The sequence below is a fragment of the Hypanus sabinus genome, chromosome 14, assembly GCF_030144855.1.
Source record: "Hypanus sabinus isolate sHypSab1 chromosome 14, sHypSab1.hap1, whole genome shotgun sequence".
In the NCBI taxonomy this organism is placed as follows: Eukaryota; Metazoa; Chordata; class Chondrichthyes; order Myliobatiformes; family Dasyatidae; genus Hypanus; species Hypanus sabinus.
The window spans coordinates 62,675,195-62,692,223 of NC_082719.1; the positions used below are offsets into that span (position 1 = coordinate 62,675,195).

General features: G+C 39.4%; 1 protein-coding gene across 4 annotated transcripts in view; it reads right to left on the reverse strand.

The window, feature by feature from the left end:
- Positions 1-17,029, reverse strand: part of trappc13 (trafficking protein particle complex subunit 13) — an 80,532-nt gene that overhangs the window by 30,886 nt on the left and 32,617 nt on the right. For all 4 annotated transcript variants that reach the window (XM_059989318.1, XM_059989315.1, XM_059989317.1 and 1 more), the window contains exons 7-8: positions 12,212-12,284; positions 9,492-9,536 (exon numbers count right to left, since the gene is read on the reverse strand). In XM_059989318.1, the coding sequence (XP_059845301.1) occupies positions 9,492-9,536; positions 12,212-12,284 (118 nt within the window). The remainder of the gene's footprint in view (positions 1-9,491; positions 9,537-12,211; positions 12,285-17,029) is intronic.

Consider the following 17,029-nt stretch of genomic DNA (forward strand, 5'->3'; position numbering starts at 1 on the left):
CTACTTAATGAAACAAAAATCTCAAAGACAAGCTGCATTCTCTGGATACAAATATACAGGCTCAGATTTTACAGAAATAACAACAGTAAAACAGCAGCATTGTGGAAATCCTGAAGCGTCCAGAAATAATTTCCTACTCCTCAACAAATGGGAGTGATTCCTCCATCACATTTGGGAAGTGGTGGGTGGAAAATCATTGAATTGGACAAAAACTTAAGTAAAAACTAATCTTCTGTACATTACTCTAAACTATTCAACTTTACAGCACCTAAATGGCAAACAAACATATCAGAGGTAGAATTCCATTGCAAGTTTTCAATATATAATGGGTTTTAAAGCACACAGTCACTAAAAACTTAAATCTAAAGCTTTAATCCCAATTTAAAACCTTCTATGGGGCAGTAAATAATAACCAAAAGGTGTACTTTCTCATTTCTGCTTTGCTATCTGAAAATTCTTTAACTGTGAACTGATTTCTTACAGAACCTACATCAGAAAATAGAGGGTAATCTTGTGCTTTATTGTTTACCTAAACTACACTTTCTCGATAGTTTTAACACATTTCTTTGGATTGTAATTATTTTATCTTATTCTACCTCAATACACTATGTAATGATTTGATTTGTATGAACAATATAAGACAAACTTTTCATTGTATCTTGGTACAGCTGGCAATAATAAATCAATCCCAAACTAAAAGTTTTTAATTCTAAAAATATAACTAGTAAAAATACAAGTTACATTAATATCAAATTAGGTACACTCAGACCTCGCTTAACTCTGAGGAGGTGTTCCATGGAGATAGAAAGCAATGTAAACTAGCGCTATGCGGGTTTGTTATAACATTACATAAATGGACGTGTGAGCCATTTTAAAAAAAAACCTGGGATATGAAAATTTACTTTAAGTATACACAGTAATTCATGGAGTAACAAACATGCAAAAAGGCCTAACCAGTCCATCAGTTGTCAGCAACAGCAGAGGGAAGCGGCTGGTGGTTAGATCTTAGAGGAGGGACCAAGCCGTGGGCCCTCTAAGTCTGGCTTTTTCTTCAAGTAGGCATCAAGATTTGACTGCCTTTTCTTAAGTTTCCTCTCATGAAGCAGTTCTTGGTAGCAAGAAATCATGTTGAGAACACCTCTCTTTGCCTTATTGCTTCATTCCCAGTCAAGTCCATTATCGATAAGCTAGTCCCTGATTTGTGCGATCGTGCTGATGCTAGTGCTGAGGAACTTTGTGGTGAGGTTTCTTGCTGGTGTTTCTTTTTCTCCATCCATGTCCTCAGATTCACCCATGATGCGTTGCTCTGCCAATTCTTGAACTTCTTTGTTATTAAGGCTCTCACCATGAGAATGCGGTAACACTTCAACATCGCCATCATTAATATCCTCTAATCCCGCTTCACTGGAGAGTTCAATGATGTTTTGGTTGATTGGTTCTGCCTGAAATCCGAGGATGTCATCGCATGCTTCTGTCCATAGTTTCATCCACACCCCACTCATCAGCTTCCAAACACTATATCACTTGCAATTTTACATCCGTGCTAATGTTTTTCCTAGACAACTTAGATGCACTACCCTCACTGGAAGTTGCAGGCTATTTTCCGGACATTATGAGTGGAAAAAAATAGAATAAGTTGGCAAGCATGTAAGAATGTTTACACACATTGAGGGAGGCAGAGCCCGAACTAATAAGTGATCGGCTGTGAGTGGCTCAGAGTCCATGTTGGCTAATTGAACAGCTATTGTAAGGGCAGCCACTCGAGTAGTTTTAAGTACTGTTTACAATGAATTTTTGTCATTTAAAAGAATTTCAATAAAGAATTGAATAATGATGTTGTAATGAATCAGCGCTATGTGGGGTAGCGTTATGCAGGGTCTGACTATATTGCTAAATGCAAGAGTTGTGTTCATAAAAAGATAACTTAACATATATCTTTGAAGATAAACTTGTTATTTCCTTGCTGGGCCTCACGGTCTAGCCACACAACTTGTACAGAGATATTTACAACAAAATGATTTGATAAATCATTTGATAGAGGTATACAAAATTATGAGAGGTATAATAGGGTAAATGCAATCAGGCTTTTTCCACTGAGGTTGGGTGGTACTACAACCAGGGGTCATGGGTTAAGAGTGAAAGGTGAAGTTTAAAGGGAACATGAGAAGAAACTTCACTCAGAGTGTCATGAGAATGTGGAATGAACTGCCAGCGCAAGTGGTGCATGCATTTAACATTCTCTTAAATGCTGACCTCAATTTCAACATTTAAGAGAAGTTTGGATAGGTATATGGATGGTAGGGTATGGAGGGTGATGATACAAAGATAGGCGGAGGAGCAGGTAGTGTTGAGGAAACAGAGAGCCTGCAGAGAGACTGAGATAGTTTAGGGGAATGGACAAATAAGTAGCAAATGAAATACAATGTTAGAAAGTGTATGGACATGCACTTTGGTGGAAGAACATACAGGATATTAGTTAGATGGGGGGAGAAGTCAAAATGCAGAGATGCAAAGGGATTTGGGAGTCATTGTGCAGGATACCCTAAAGGTTAACCTCCAGGTTGAGCCAGTGGTGCAGAAGCCAAATGCAATGTTGGCATTCATTTCTGGAGGTTTAGAATATAAGAGCAGGGGTCTGATATTGAGGCTGTATAAGGCACTTGTGAGACCAAGTGTGTGCAGTTTTGAGTGCCTTATTTTAGAAAGGATATACTGACATTGGAGAGGGTTCATAGAAGATTCATGAGAATGATTCCAGGAATGAAAAGGTGGCGTATGAGGAACATCTAGCAGCTCTTGTGCTGCATTTTCTGGAGTTCAGGAGAATTGGGGGGGGGGGGGGGGGGGGGGAGGAGGGTGGAATCTCATAGAAACATTCCAAATGCTAAAAGGCCTGAAGAGATTAAATATGGCAAAGTTATTTCCCAAGGTATGGGAGTCTAGGACAAGAAGGCATGACTACAGGATTGAAGGATGTCTATTTAGAACAGAGATGCGGAGAATTTACTTTAGTAAGAGGGTGGTAAATGTGTATATTTAAGGCAGAGATAGATAGGTTCTTGATTAGCCAGGGCATCAAAGGATATGGGAAGAAGGCAGGGAAGTGGGGAAGAATTGGATCAACCCATGATTGAATGATGGAGCAGACTCAATGGACCGAATGGCCTACTTCTGCTCCTATATCTTATGGTCTTATACTAATTTATTACTCCTCTCAATCCCCAATTCTCCTACCTTATCCCAGTAACCTTTGACACCCTTATTAATCAAGAACCTACCAATCTCCACTTTAAATATATCCAATGACATTGCCTCCACAGCTGTCTGTGACAATGAATTCCAGATTCTTAACCATCAAGTTGAAAAAATTCTCCCTCATCTGTTCCAAAGGGACATCATTGTATTCAGAGGCTGTGCCCCCTGCTCGTAGATTCCCCCAGGAATTATATAGGAAACATCCTCCCCACATCCAATCTCACAAGGCCCTTTCATATTTGATAGGTTTCAATGAGATCCCCCTCATTCTTTTAAACTCCAGCAATTGCAAGCTGCTCATAACTTTACCATTTCATTTCCAGGAACATTCTTGTGAACATCCTCTGGTCCATCTCCAATGGCAGCACATCCCTTCTTAGATAAGGGACCCAAAACTGTTCACGATACTCCAAGTGCAGTCTGACCAATGCCCCATTAATCCTCAGCATTATATTCTTGCTATTATATTCTAATCCTTTCAAAAAGAAAGTAAACATTTCATTTGCTTTCCTTACCACTGCCTCACACTGCAAGTTAAACTTTCGGGAATTCCGCAATGGCACTCCCAAGTCCCTTTGCACCTCTGATTTCTGAATTTTCTCCGTTTAGAAAATCTTTATTCCTTCTAACAAACTGTGTGACCATACACTTCCCTACACTATATTCCATCAGGCACTTTGCCCATTCTCCTAAAACTACCTGCCCCTCCACCTATCTTTGTATTGTCTGCAAAGATAGTCACAAAGCCATCAGTTTCGTCACTGAAATCATTAGAACAATAATGTAAATAGATGTCAACACCAATCCCTGCAGAACATTAGTTACTCACGGCCAACCAGAAAAAGCCTCCTGGCAGTCAGCCAATCTTCTATACATGCTAGTATCTTTCCTGGAATATCAAGGGTTTATATCCTGTTTACCAGTCTCATGTGCAGCACCTTATCAAAGGTCTTCTGAAAATCAAAGTAAGCAATATCCACTAACTCTTATTTCCTGAAACAATTCCTATAGATTTGCCAGAAAAGGTTTCCCTTAAGGAAACAGCACCTCTTTCATCTCAGACGGTTGAGGAAGTTTGGTATGAGCCCCCAAATCCAAAGAACTTTCAACAACGGCACAGCTGAGAGTATCCTGACTGTCTGCATCACTGCCTGGTATGGGAACTGTACCTCCCTTAATCATAGGACTCTGCAGAGAGTGGTGCAGACATCCCAGCACATCTGTAGTTGTGAACTTCCCATTATTCTGGACATTTACAAAGACAGGTGTGAAAAAAGGGCCTGAAGGATCGTTGGGAACCCGAGTCACCCCAACCACAAACTGTTCCAGCTGCTACCATCCAGGAAACAGTATCAGAGCATAAAAGCCAGGACCAACAGGCTCCGGGGACAGCTTCTTCTACCAGGCCATCAGACTGATTAACTCACATTGATTTGAGTGCATTTCTATGTTACATCGACTGTTCTATTTATTATAAATTACTATAATTGCAGGTTTAGTGTAAAGATTTTTACTCCTCGTGTATGTGAAAGATCTAAGAAATAAAGTAAATTCAACCATGCTCTAAGGTTTCTCCAAGTACTCCAAAGCCTCATCCTTAATAATGGACTTGAACATCTTTTCAAATACTGTAGATTAGCCTAACTGACCTATATTTTCCTGTCTTATTACCTCCCTCAAATCTTAAAAGAGTGGAATGGCAATTGGAATTTTCCAGTCTTACACAATTATTCCAGAATTGAGTGATTATTGAAAGATTACTACTAATGCCTCCATAATCTCTTCAGTTATCTCTTTCAGAATCCTGGGGAATTATCCATTTAGTCCAGGTGACTTACCTACCTTCAAACATTTCAGCCTCCCAAGCACCTTCTCCTCAGTAATAGCAGCTACACTCATCTCTGCCCTACACTTCAATTTCTGGCATACTGCTGGTGTCTTCCATGGTGAAGACTGATGTAAAATACCGAATAAGTTTGACTGCCATTTTCATCCCCAGTTATCACATCTCCAGTATCATTTTCCAGCAGTCTGATATCTACTCTCGCATGTCTTTTACCCTTTAAATATCTTTTTATAAAACTGGTGTACTCTTTTATATTATTAGCTAACTTACCTTTGTATTTCATCTTCTCTCCTTACTGCTCTTTCAGTTGCTTTCTGTTGGGTTTTTAAAAACATCCCAATCCTCTAACTTAAACAGTATTTTTTGACATTTTATTTGCTCTCTCTTTCGTTTTTATACTGTTTTAAACTTCCCTTGTCAGCCATGGTTGCCACATCCTCCTTTTAAAATAGTTCTTTGGGATGTATCTCTCCTGAACTACTCGTATTGCTCCTAGAAACACCAGCCATCATCTCCGCTAGTGTTCCTTTCCAAATGACTTTGGCCAGCTCCTTTTTCACGCCTCTGTAACCCTCTTCGCTCCACTGTAATACTGATACATCTGACTTTAGCTTCTCCCTCTCAAACTGCAGTTTGAATTCTATCATATAATGACCACTGCTTATGAGTTCCTTTACCTTAAGCTTCCTAATCAAATCTGGTTCATTACACAACACCAAATCCAGAATTGCCTCAACCACAAGCTGTTCTTTCAGCTATGACTCAGTTCTGCCCACAACATCATTACTGCCAATTTTTAACTGTTTTTATTCCGTATACTGTGTGCATTCAAACATAACACCTTCAGATCTGTGTTCATCACCCTTTTCAATTTTGCCCCATGTTACACTTCAGCTCATCCCACTGACTGCAATTTTGTCCTATCATTTGCCTATCCTTCCTCACAGTCTCACTACGCACTGCATCTACTTGTATACCAACTGCCCCAACATCAGTCCTATCACTCTGGTTCTCAACCACTGCCAAATTAGTTTAAATTCTCCCCAACAAATCTAGCAAACCTGCATGTGAGAATTTTGGTCCCCCTCAAGTTCAGTTGTACAGGTCATACCTTCCATGGATGAGATCCCAATGATCCAAAAATCCGAAATCTTGCTCCCTGCACCAATTTCTCAATCACACATTCAATTACCAAGTCATTCTATTTTTTACCCTCACTGTTGCGTGGCACCTGCAGCAGTTCAGAGGTTACTACCCAATTCTTACCCAATTCCCTATATTCTCTCTTCAGTATATCCCCTCTTTTCCTACCCATGCCATTCAAAACATTCAAAGTTCAAAGTACATTTTATTATCAGAGTACGTATAGCATAGACAACCTTGAGATACATCTTCTTGCAGGCAACCACAAAATAAAGAAACACAATAGAATCCCTAAAAAAATCCCATACTGTCAAACATAGGGGGGGACAAAAGAACAAATTGTGCAAACAATACTAAAAAGCAACAAATAACACAAAGAACATGAACCACAGACTCCCCGAAAGTGAGTCCACAGTTGCACAACCAATTCAGTGCTGAGGTGAGTGCAGCCAGTCAAGACTCCTACACCTTGTACCCGATGGTAGCGGCGAGATGAAAGGGAGATAAATCAGATACAAGCAGCAGGACAGGCTCAGGGTGGGGGGGGCGGCGGGGAAGAAATTATTTGTAGCAATATGTACCGTGACTCCCAACTGTTTAGTACCCCCCACCCACAAATGCTGTGGACCTGATCAGAGACGTCCATGACTTTGGCATCTGGGAAGCAACATACCATCTGGGTATCTCGTTCACGTCCACAGAATCTTGTGCCTGCTCCTCCAAAGATGGAATCCCCTATCACTACAGCACTCCTCTTCTCCCCCTTCTTTTTTGAGCCACAGAACTAGACTCAGTACCAGAGACCTGGTCAATGTGGGTTTCCACTGACAGGTCACCACCAACAGCATCAAAAGTGTTATATTGTTATTGAGGGGAATGGCCACAGGGGTACTCCACACTACTTATATTCCCTTTCTCTCTCCTGATAGTCATCCACCTATCTGCCTCCTGCAATTTAGGGGTGACTACCCCTGTAACTCCTACATATCACCACCTCATTCTCCCACATGAGCCATACATTAAATGTACATTTAATTTTAATTAAATATAGCAGATTTTGTCATGAATCATAGATAAGAGCTATATGAAACTGATTTTGTTTTGAAGCAATAAAGACTATTTAAATTACAGTATCTACAGTCCATACAAAATAGACTTTCTGGTAATGATGACTACACCAACGTAATACATCTTATTGGTTTATAAAACAATGTATTTCTCATTTGCGCCAGAATTAATCTCAAATTTTAAAAAAATCTAAGTAACAGCACCTGTAATCAAGAAGGTACAATTTCCAGGTTCTGCAAACTGGCAGCTTAATGGGCAAGCTTAAATTTATTTTAAATCAGCTTCAGATTTTATGAAAATGAAAAAGTATACATGACTTCTGAAGATCTGCAGATTCTTTAGAGAGAGGGGATTAGCATGTGATGAAGAAATATTTGAGTAAATGCAATAAAGTTTGAAAACAAGAACACCCAGACTAGGGCCCTTGGGCCCAATGTACCACAGAGCCACCCTTGGCTTGGCCTTCTGTGGAGGAGCACCCCAAAGGGGAATTTCAGATGTTTTACTGCTCCTGTGGAATCTAGATAAAAAAAATTAAAGTAGATATTCAGAAAGGTGTACATTTCAAGCACATTAGCAGTGGCCCCAATAGGTTAGGAACTTAAAACTAATGCTGAAGCACAAAACTCAAACCTTCAGTTAAAACCTGTATCAGTGATCCTGCAGATATCATATGAATGATAGAATTTTGTACAGATGTAAGCATTTACACATTGACTATTGCAGGTTACCAACAATTTTAACCTGTAGTCAGCTACCTTAACTTTAAAATAACGCAACAACACCTTGGCTTGAGGACATTCCAGAGTTGTTAAGGCACAAAAGGCTAGAAGTGTAGGGGCTGAAACCAGTGGTGCAACAACATTGGTGTGAGGGGAAGATACAACTTCTAAATACACAAAATAAGGAGGAACATTCAGGGAATGCTGATCTTTATTGCAAGGGACAATGAGTATAAAAGTAGAAGAGGTTTTAATGTAACCTTGCAGAACTCTGGTGACAATGTATTTTGAATACTATGTATAGTTTTGCTCTTCATATTCAAAAATGACTACTTGCGTTGGAAGCAATACAAGGAAAGGTTCAGCAATTTCAAACTACATGCCATTATTGGAATTTAGAAAAATGAGGGGCGATATTATTAAAATACACTAGGTCCTGAGGGGAATTGATAGGGTGGATGCTGACAGGATGCTTCTCCTAATTGGAGCTGTTTTGAACCAGGGACGTAACTTCATAATGGTGAGTTACACCCAAGGGTCTGAGTTACATCTGAGGGGCTGATTAGTTCACTCCTGCTTTCTCCTTTAACTGAAGATCCTACAAGGTTATCTACAAGTCATACAAAAGAAGTATACCTGTTGGGCAACATGGGATAACGACAGTGATGCTCTTACTCTGAGAAGACATGGTTGGTAAAAGAAGCTGTAAGTATATGAGGTATTGGAAGAGCCAAAGGAAGTAGGAGAGTCAGTGGCAGGAAGTGGTATTTTTCCACAGGAATCAGTTGTGTAGCAGTGGAAAGCACAACATCCATATTGAAAATCAGAGAACAATGAGATGAAAATATGACATAATGTAAATGTAAATGGAGGCAGCTGAGAGGGAATGGCTTTTATTGTTATGGCCATAAGATTATGTCTATTCATTTCTCAAGCCATACATGATGGTAAATAAGTTAAATTTGATTAAAAAAGTACATTGTCAATTATATTTCTTAATTGTATGTATAAATCTAAAATCTTACTATGACTGGAATGCCGACATTACTGTTGGAGTTATTCACCCAAAACAATGTTCACTGATACAAATCCCAAATGTGTCAGCCATTATGTACCATGCAAAATTAATATGAAACAAGTACTGAATGTGCAGCTAAAGCTTTTTACTTTTACTTCAATAAAATCAGATGGCTTGTTCACATTGTAATCCCAGCTCATCCAGCTACAGAAAATTGTCGACAAATTAAACAATGTCCACTAGTAAAAATATGTATCTAACAGACAATGCTGTTAAAAATGTTCTAAACAATACATTTTTTTTAGAAAAACAAATAATCTGTAGTTGTTATATTTGCTAAAAGCTATGAGCAAAGAGATTTGTATGACTTCAAAACAAACAAATAAATAAGAAATTAACTTCAGAACCTTTAGTGGTAAAATTAATTACACGTACTTACTTCAGCATTGTAGAACTTGGTCTTCACATCAAGTGGTTTAAGAACCTGTGTAAACAGAGTGGGCAAGCTGAAGACTGATTTCACTGGTAGATCATCCATCAGAAAGAAGTCTTAGATTTAGGTGTGGACTAAATCACACCAATGTAAGATGTCACTCTGTGACAAAAAAGTTGGACTTCTATTTTAAATAATGTTAGAAAAAGTAAAATATACAACAAACCAATTAAATAAAACATTAAAGATTACTTGCCACAAAAAACCTATTCATTGTAGAAAATGTTAGGAATCATGTGGTCTTGAAGCCTTCAAAAACAAATTCACCACACAGATTCTTAGGGATTTAAAAGTTTTATAGCCAGTGCACCAATTAGTCTTCTGTGTTCCACGTCAAAATATTGCACTAGCCTTCTAACTTCACAACCGTTTCTAACCAGAAGATGCCAAATATTTTTTGCATTAGGCTATAATTATTTGTAGGTGTTAAAAGTCTCAACAAAAAACAAACATGCAATACAAACTGTAGTAGCATTACCCACTAACATTAAAGCTATCTAATCTCTTATCTGTATGGCCACAGTTGCATCAAATCGCTATTTATTCTCAGCAACAAATGGAGATAAAAGAAATACACAAATACAGATATAATGAATTATATTAAAGCTCTTACTGTTGTACCATAGATAATTCCGATTAAACTATTGATACATTCACAGTGCTTTAAAATACAAGCAAAACACTACCACAAAGAAACAACATTTTCCCAAATGCTAAATAAGCAAATACCAAGGGTTTTGGAATTCGGAGGTTTGGTCTCGTGCTTTTTAAAATCTATTGTTAGGACTTAGGCATCACTGCAAAACCACCATCTATTACTCGTTCTTAACTACTGCACAGGAGGCGATCATGAGTGTCAGAATTTAGTGTCAGCAATGACAGAGGAAGAATGATGCGATTCCAGTTTAGAATTGTGTGCAATTAGAAGCATGATATGCACCCAATGACATTACCCTTCTTGAAGGCACAAGAAGTGCTGTCCAAACCACATGCAAGTAATTGCAATGCATTTTCTGGATGGTACACACTAAAGCCACAATCTGCTTGTTGGTGCCAAACAGTAGGCAACTGTTTTGCATTAAATTTCAACTTTTTGAGAGTTCATGCAGAAGCACACATCCAGGCAACCACAGACAATTCCATATGACTTTTCATTTGAATCTTGTACTTGGTAGAAAGATGGAGTGATAAGAGTTGGAATTACTCATTGCAAGATACCCAGCTTCTGACCTGCTCTTGTAGTAGGTAGGTTTCTGAATAGCAATGGCTCAGATGATGTCGATAGTGAGGAACTTGGTGATGATAATGCAATTGGATATCATTTATTTTTATTTTATTTACAGATACAGCACCATAACTGGACTTTCCAGCCTAATGAGCCCATTCTACCGAATACTTCCATGTGACCATTAACCTAACCCATATATCTTTGAAATGTCTGAGGAAAAGCACTGTCACGGGAAGATGTACAAACTGCTTAGAGACAAAGGCATAACTGAAATGGTTGCCCACCCTGAGAGATCTGTTACCTGACCAGGCACATTGTCTTATACGAGATCCAGCAACAGCTCTCCTCTAGTTGGTCCCTTCAGACATTTTAATCGGGATAAAATCCTTCTTGGATGCACCTTATAAGTTCTGCCCCAACTAAACTTCTTGCACGAAGGAGGTGTCAATTAATATTAGGGAAGTTGAAGTCTCCTACAACAACTGTTATTTTTGCAACCTTTCAAAACATGCCTACTAATCTGATCCTCAGGAGTCCCTGTTACTATTTGGTGGCCTATAGAATACTATTAAAGTGATTGTTCTATTCCTGTTTCTGACTTCCACCTGCACTGACTCAGTAGATAGCGTCCCTGATTAGCAATGCCACTTCCCCACCCCTTTTACTTCCTTCCCTGTCCTTTTTGAAACATTTAAACCCCAGAACATCCAGTAATCATTCCTGCCCTTGTGACAGCCAGCCTCTGTAATGGCCATAACATCGCATCTAAAAGCACTGATCCATGCTCTGAGTTCTCACAAAGTAAACACATTTCAATCCATCCAACTGACTACATTTATCCTTCCTCAGTCTCTCTATATATTGCATCTAACTTTACACCAACTGCCCAATTATCTGACTTAACACTCTGGTTCTCATCCCCAGCAGCTCTAGGGAACTGCCTGCAAGAACATTGGTCCCTCTTATATTCAAGTGACAAGTACCCCTTTGATACAGGTCATACTTTTCCAGAAAAAATCCCAATGATCCACAAATCTGAAACACTGCTCCCTGCACCAGTTCTTCTGCCACACATTCATCTGCCATGTCATATTATTACCCTCATTGGTGCTTGGCACAGACAGCAAACCAAAGATTATGACACTTGAGTTCCTGCTTTTCAGCTTTATTTCTAATTCCCTATATTCACTTTTCAGGTTATCACCCTTTTTCCTACCCATGTCATTGGTACCAATGCGCACCATGACTTCTGGCTGCTCACCCTCCCTCTTAGGAATGCCATGGACTCAATCTGGAATGTCCCTGACCCTGCCACCTGGGAGGCAGCATACTGTATATTGCCTCCCAGGTGCCAGTGTTAGGAACATCACAGACTGAATCCACGGAATTCTTAAGGAGTAAGGTGAGCCAACAAAACAATTCCAATCCCAATTCCTACCTGAAATTTGAAGAACTTTCGAAAGTACATCTTCTCTCCAGCTTGTGTTGTATAGCTAACTGCACAGACTAAGCTGCAAAAGTCAAAAATTAAAATTAATAAAATGTATGCCACACAATATACAATTAATCAAATTGGTTTAATAGTTTAATCAGGGAAACAAGGTTTATTATCTTAAAATTGTAGAAAATAACAGGAAAACTATTAAATTACCTTAGTAAATGTATCTCAAGGTAAATTTAGAGCCTGTACAGAAAATAGTGCTCAGCCCACCACAACCACACTGACCTTTGCCCACCTATACCAATTCTATTTCCCTACATTAGGTTTCTAGGTCTTGGCTACTTAAATGTTAGTCTTGATGCTTCTAAAGGTATAATTGTTTCTGCCTCCTCCACTTCTTTGGAATATATTCCAGACATCAGCCACTGTGTGTGGAAAATAAACTTCCCTCTTCTCCTTTCTAAACGACCTCCCTCTCCCCGTAAGCTACACTTTCATTTTAGACAACCCCATCATGAGATTCCTAAAATCTACCCTATATATGCCTCACATAATTTTGAGTGTCTCAAATTTATATTCCTCTATCAGGTCACCCTCGGCCTCCTTCACTTCAGAGAAAACAAGCAGTACATCCAACATCACCCTGTAGATAAAACTCTCCAACCCAAGCAACATCCCATTGAATCTCTGCACCATTTCCAACATAATCATTAATATGTGGTGATCAGACAGGCCACAATATTTCAAATGCAACCTAACAAATGTATTGTCAGCTTGTAATGTGAAATCCCAAGTCTTTCATGAATGCAATATATTCTATGATGAATGCAACTATCCACCCTGTTGCCACCTTCAGAGAACTGTGGACTTGTATCCCAAGGTCCTTCTGTTCCTCAGCATTGGTTACTATAATCCTAACCATATTTGATTTTCCAAAATGGAAAACTTGCAGTTGTTGGGATTAAATTCCATTTGCCATTGTTCTAACCCCTCCCCAATTTATGTTTAACCTGCTGTAAAGTTTGAAATCAAATTTCAGTGCTCAGTTAAAAATGAGTAAAATTATTAATGCAATTTACCACTAAAGCCGATTAATATTCAAAATAATTGCTATAGTGAGAGTTAGGGAGCAAAAGGAAATAAATTATATTGAGACCTGATGAAGGATCTTAGCCAAAACATCAAATGTTTATTTCATTTCCATGGATGCTGCCTGGCCTGCTAAGTTCCTCCAGCATTTTTTGTGTGTTGATCTGGATTTCCAGCATCTGCAGAGTCTCGTGTTTATAGATCTTGACTTTTCTTATATTCTTGCTTACTAGCACAGACCTATAATTTAGCTCCAAAATAACTGAACTAACCACTAAATTCAAAGGTACTTCCCACAATAACTTAGCAATCCCTTTAGCACATCCATTAGGTCATGTGTCAGTTTAAAAGATCCATGCCACCCATCAATAATCAAACTGCCTAATCATATTAAATTATCACACCAGTCCAGGAAGAAAAGGAAAGCGTAAAAAATTCCATTATATTATAAAGAGCTTTAAATAGTTTCAAACAGATTTAAAAGATTAAGGTTAACTATGAAAGCAATTTTAAGACATTCCTTAAACTGAAATATTTTTATTATGAAACTGTAATAGGAAAACTAATATACATTTGCAAAAAAAGGTACTCTATGATGGCATTAGGATTGTTGCATATGTGTTTTTTTTTAAATGAATAACAACACTCAGACATTAAAACTTTCCACAAGATTTTTTCCAGACATTACATAGTGATACTAGATTGCAAATAATTTAGTTAATACAATTCTAAACTATTTTCTTTTATTATGTTGGTGAGGAATGAGATTCAGTCCTTAGCAAGAGGTGACTTGGGAACAGGGGAAGTAGAGTCTGTGTGGATTGAGCTGAGGAACAGTAAGGGTAAAAAGACCCTAATGGGTGTTGTGTACAGGCCCCCAAACAGTAGCGTGGATATTGGGTACAAGTTGATTAGGGAGTTAACATTGGCATGTGCTAAAGGTAATGCAGTCGTTATGGGAGATTTCAACATGCAGGTGGACTGGGAGAATCAGGTAGGTGCTGGACCCCAGGATAGGGAGTTTGTGGAGTGTCTACGGGATGTATTTTTGGAACAGCTTGTGCTTGAGCCAACCAGGAACGAGGCTATTTTGGACTTGGTGATGTGTAATGAACAGGAATTGATAAGTGATCTTGAAGTAAAGGAGCCATTAGGAAGTAGTGATCATAACATGATAAGTTTTTATCTACAATTTGAGAGGGATAGGGGCAGATCAGAGGTGTCACTGTTGCAATTAAATAAAGGAGACTACGGAGCCATGAGGGAAGAGCTGGCCAAAGTTAAATGGGCGGATGCCCTGGCAGGAAAGACAGTGGATTAGCAGTGGCAGATATTCTTGGGCATAATACAAAAGATGCAAATGCAGTTCATTCCAATGAGAAGGAAGGATTCAAAGAGGGGGAAGGGGCCACAGTGGTTGACAAAGGAAGTCAGAGATTGTATAGCATTAAAGAAAAAGAAGTATGACAGGGCTAAGATGAGTGGGAATACAGATGATTGGGAAAGTTTTAAGGAGCAGCAGATCTTAACTAAAAAAGCAATACGGAGAGAAAAAATCAGGTATGAGCTCAGTCTAGCCTGGAATATAAAAGGGGATAGCAAAAGCTTTTTTAGGTATGTGAAGAAAAAGAAGATAGTTAAGAACAATGTTGGCCCCTTGAAGAATGAATTGGGAGAAATTGTTATGGGAAACAGGGAAATGGCAACAGAATTTAATGCATACTTTAGATCTGTCTTCACCAGGGAGCACACAAGCAATCTCCCAGATGTATGGATGGGCCAGGGTCATAAGATATCTGAGGAATTGAGACAGATTGACATTAGGAAAGAAACTGTGATGAGTAGACTGGTAGGACTGAAGGCTAATAAATCCCCGGGTCCAGATGGTCTGCATCCGAGGGTTCTAAAAGAGGTGGCTCAGGAAATTGCGGATGCATTGGTAATCATTTTCCAATGTTCCTTAGATTCAGGATCAGTTCCTGAAGATTGGAGAGTGGCTAATGTTGTCCCACTTTTCAAGAAGGGAGGGAAGGAGAAAACAGAGAACTATCGCCCTGTTAGCCTAACGTCAGTCGTGGGGAAGATGCTTGAGTCCATTATTAAGGACGAAATAGTGGCACATCTAGATGGCAGAAATAGGATTAGGCCGTGCCAGCATGGATTTACCAAGGGCAAATCATGCTTGACTAATCTGTTGGAGTTTTTTGAGGGTGTAGCAAGGATGTTAGACGAGGGTAAGCCAGTGGATATTGTGTACCTAGATTTTCAGAAGGCATTCGATAAGGTGCCACATAGGAGATTGGTGAGTAAAATCAGAGCTCATGGCATTGGGGGCAGGGTTTCAACATGGATAGAAAACTGGTTGGCAGATAGAAAGCAAAGGGTAGCAGTGAATGGGTGTTTCTCGGACTGGCTGGAGGTGACTAGTGGGGTACCACAGGGCTCTGTATTGGGACCACATCTCTTTACGATTTATGTCAATGATTTAGATGAGGGCATTGAAAACTATATCAGCAAGTTTGCTGACGATACTAAACTGGGTGGCAGTGTGACATGCGAAGAGGACGTTAGGAGAATACAGGGAGACTTGGTTAGGCTGAGTGAGTGGGCAGATACTTGGCAGATGTCATTCAATGTGAATAAATGTGAAGTTATCCACTTTGGAAGCTGGAACAAGAGGGCAGAGTATTGTCTGAACGGTGTCGAGTTAGGTAAGGGAGAAATGCAAAGAGACCTAGGAGTCCTAGTTCACCAGTCAATGAAGGTGAATGAGCAAGTGCAACAGGCAGTGAAGAGGGCAAATGGAATGTTGGCCTTTGTTACAAGGGGAATTGAATACAAGAGCAAGGATGTTCTTTTGCATTTGTACAGGGCCCTGGTGAGACCACACCTGGAATATTGTGTACAGTTTTGGTCTCCAGGTTTAAGGAAGGACATTCTGGCAATTGAGGAAGTGCAGCGTAGATTCACTAGGTTGATTCCTGGGATGGCAGGGCTGTCTTACGCAGAGAGATTGGAGAGATTGGGCTTGTACACGCTGGAATTGAGGAGATTGAGAGGGGATCTGATTGAAACGTTTAAGATAATTAAAGGATTTGATAGGATTGAGGCAGGAAATATGTTCCAGATGTTGGGAGAGTCCAGTACCAGAGGGCATGGATTGAGACTAAGAGGTCAGTTATTTAAAACAGAGTTGAGGAAGAGCTTCTTCTCCCAGAGAGTTGTGGAGGTGTGGAATGCACTGCCTCGGAAGACGGTGGAGGCCAATTCTCTGGATGCTTTCAAGAAGGAGCTGGATAGATATCTGATGGATAGGGGAATCAAGGGATATGGGGACAAGGCAGGGACTGGGTATTGATAGTGAATGATCAGCCATGATCTCAGAATGGCGGTGCAGACTCGAGGGGCCAAATGGTCTACTTCTGCATCTATTGTCTATTGTCTATTATGCTGCTGAAATCAGCAATCAATGCATTCTATTGAGGGCTCAATCATTGTCAGCAACTTGAGATTTCCATATAAGCTGTGCATCAAGAAACTAAAATACTGTCAGCATTTTAAAATAACGCAGATGCCTGCTATATCACTGGTTAAGTTCAAGAACAAGGCTCATGAAGCAAACTCAAATTAGGCAAATAGACTAAGATGCTGAGGATTTGAAGTTTTAAAAATGCACATCAACACAAATTAGCAGAAAAAGGGACAGCCCAATAGATTTCTAAGTAG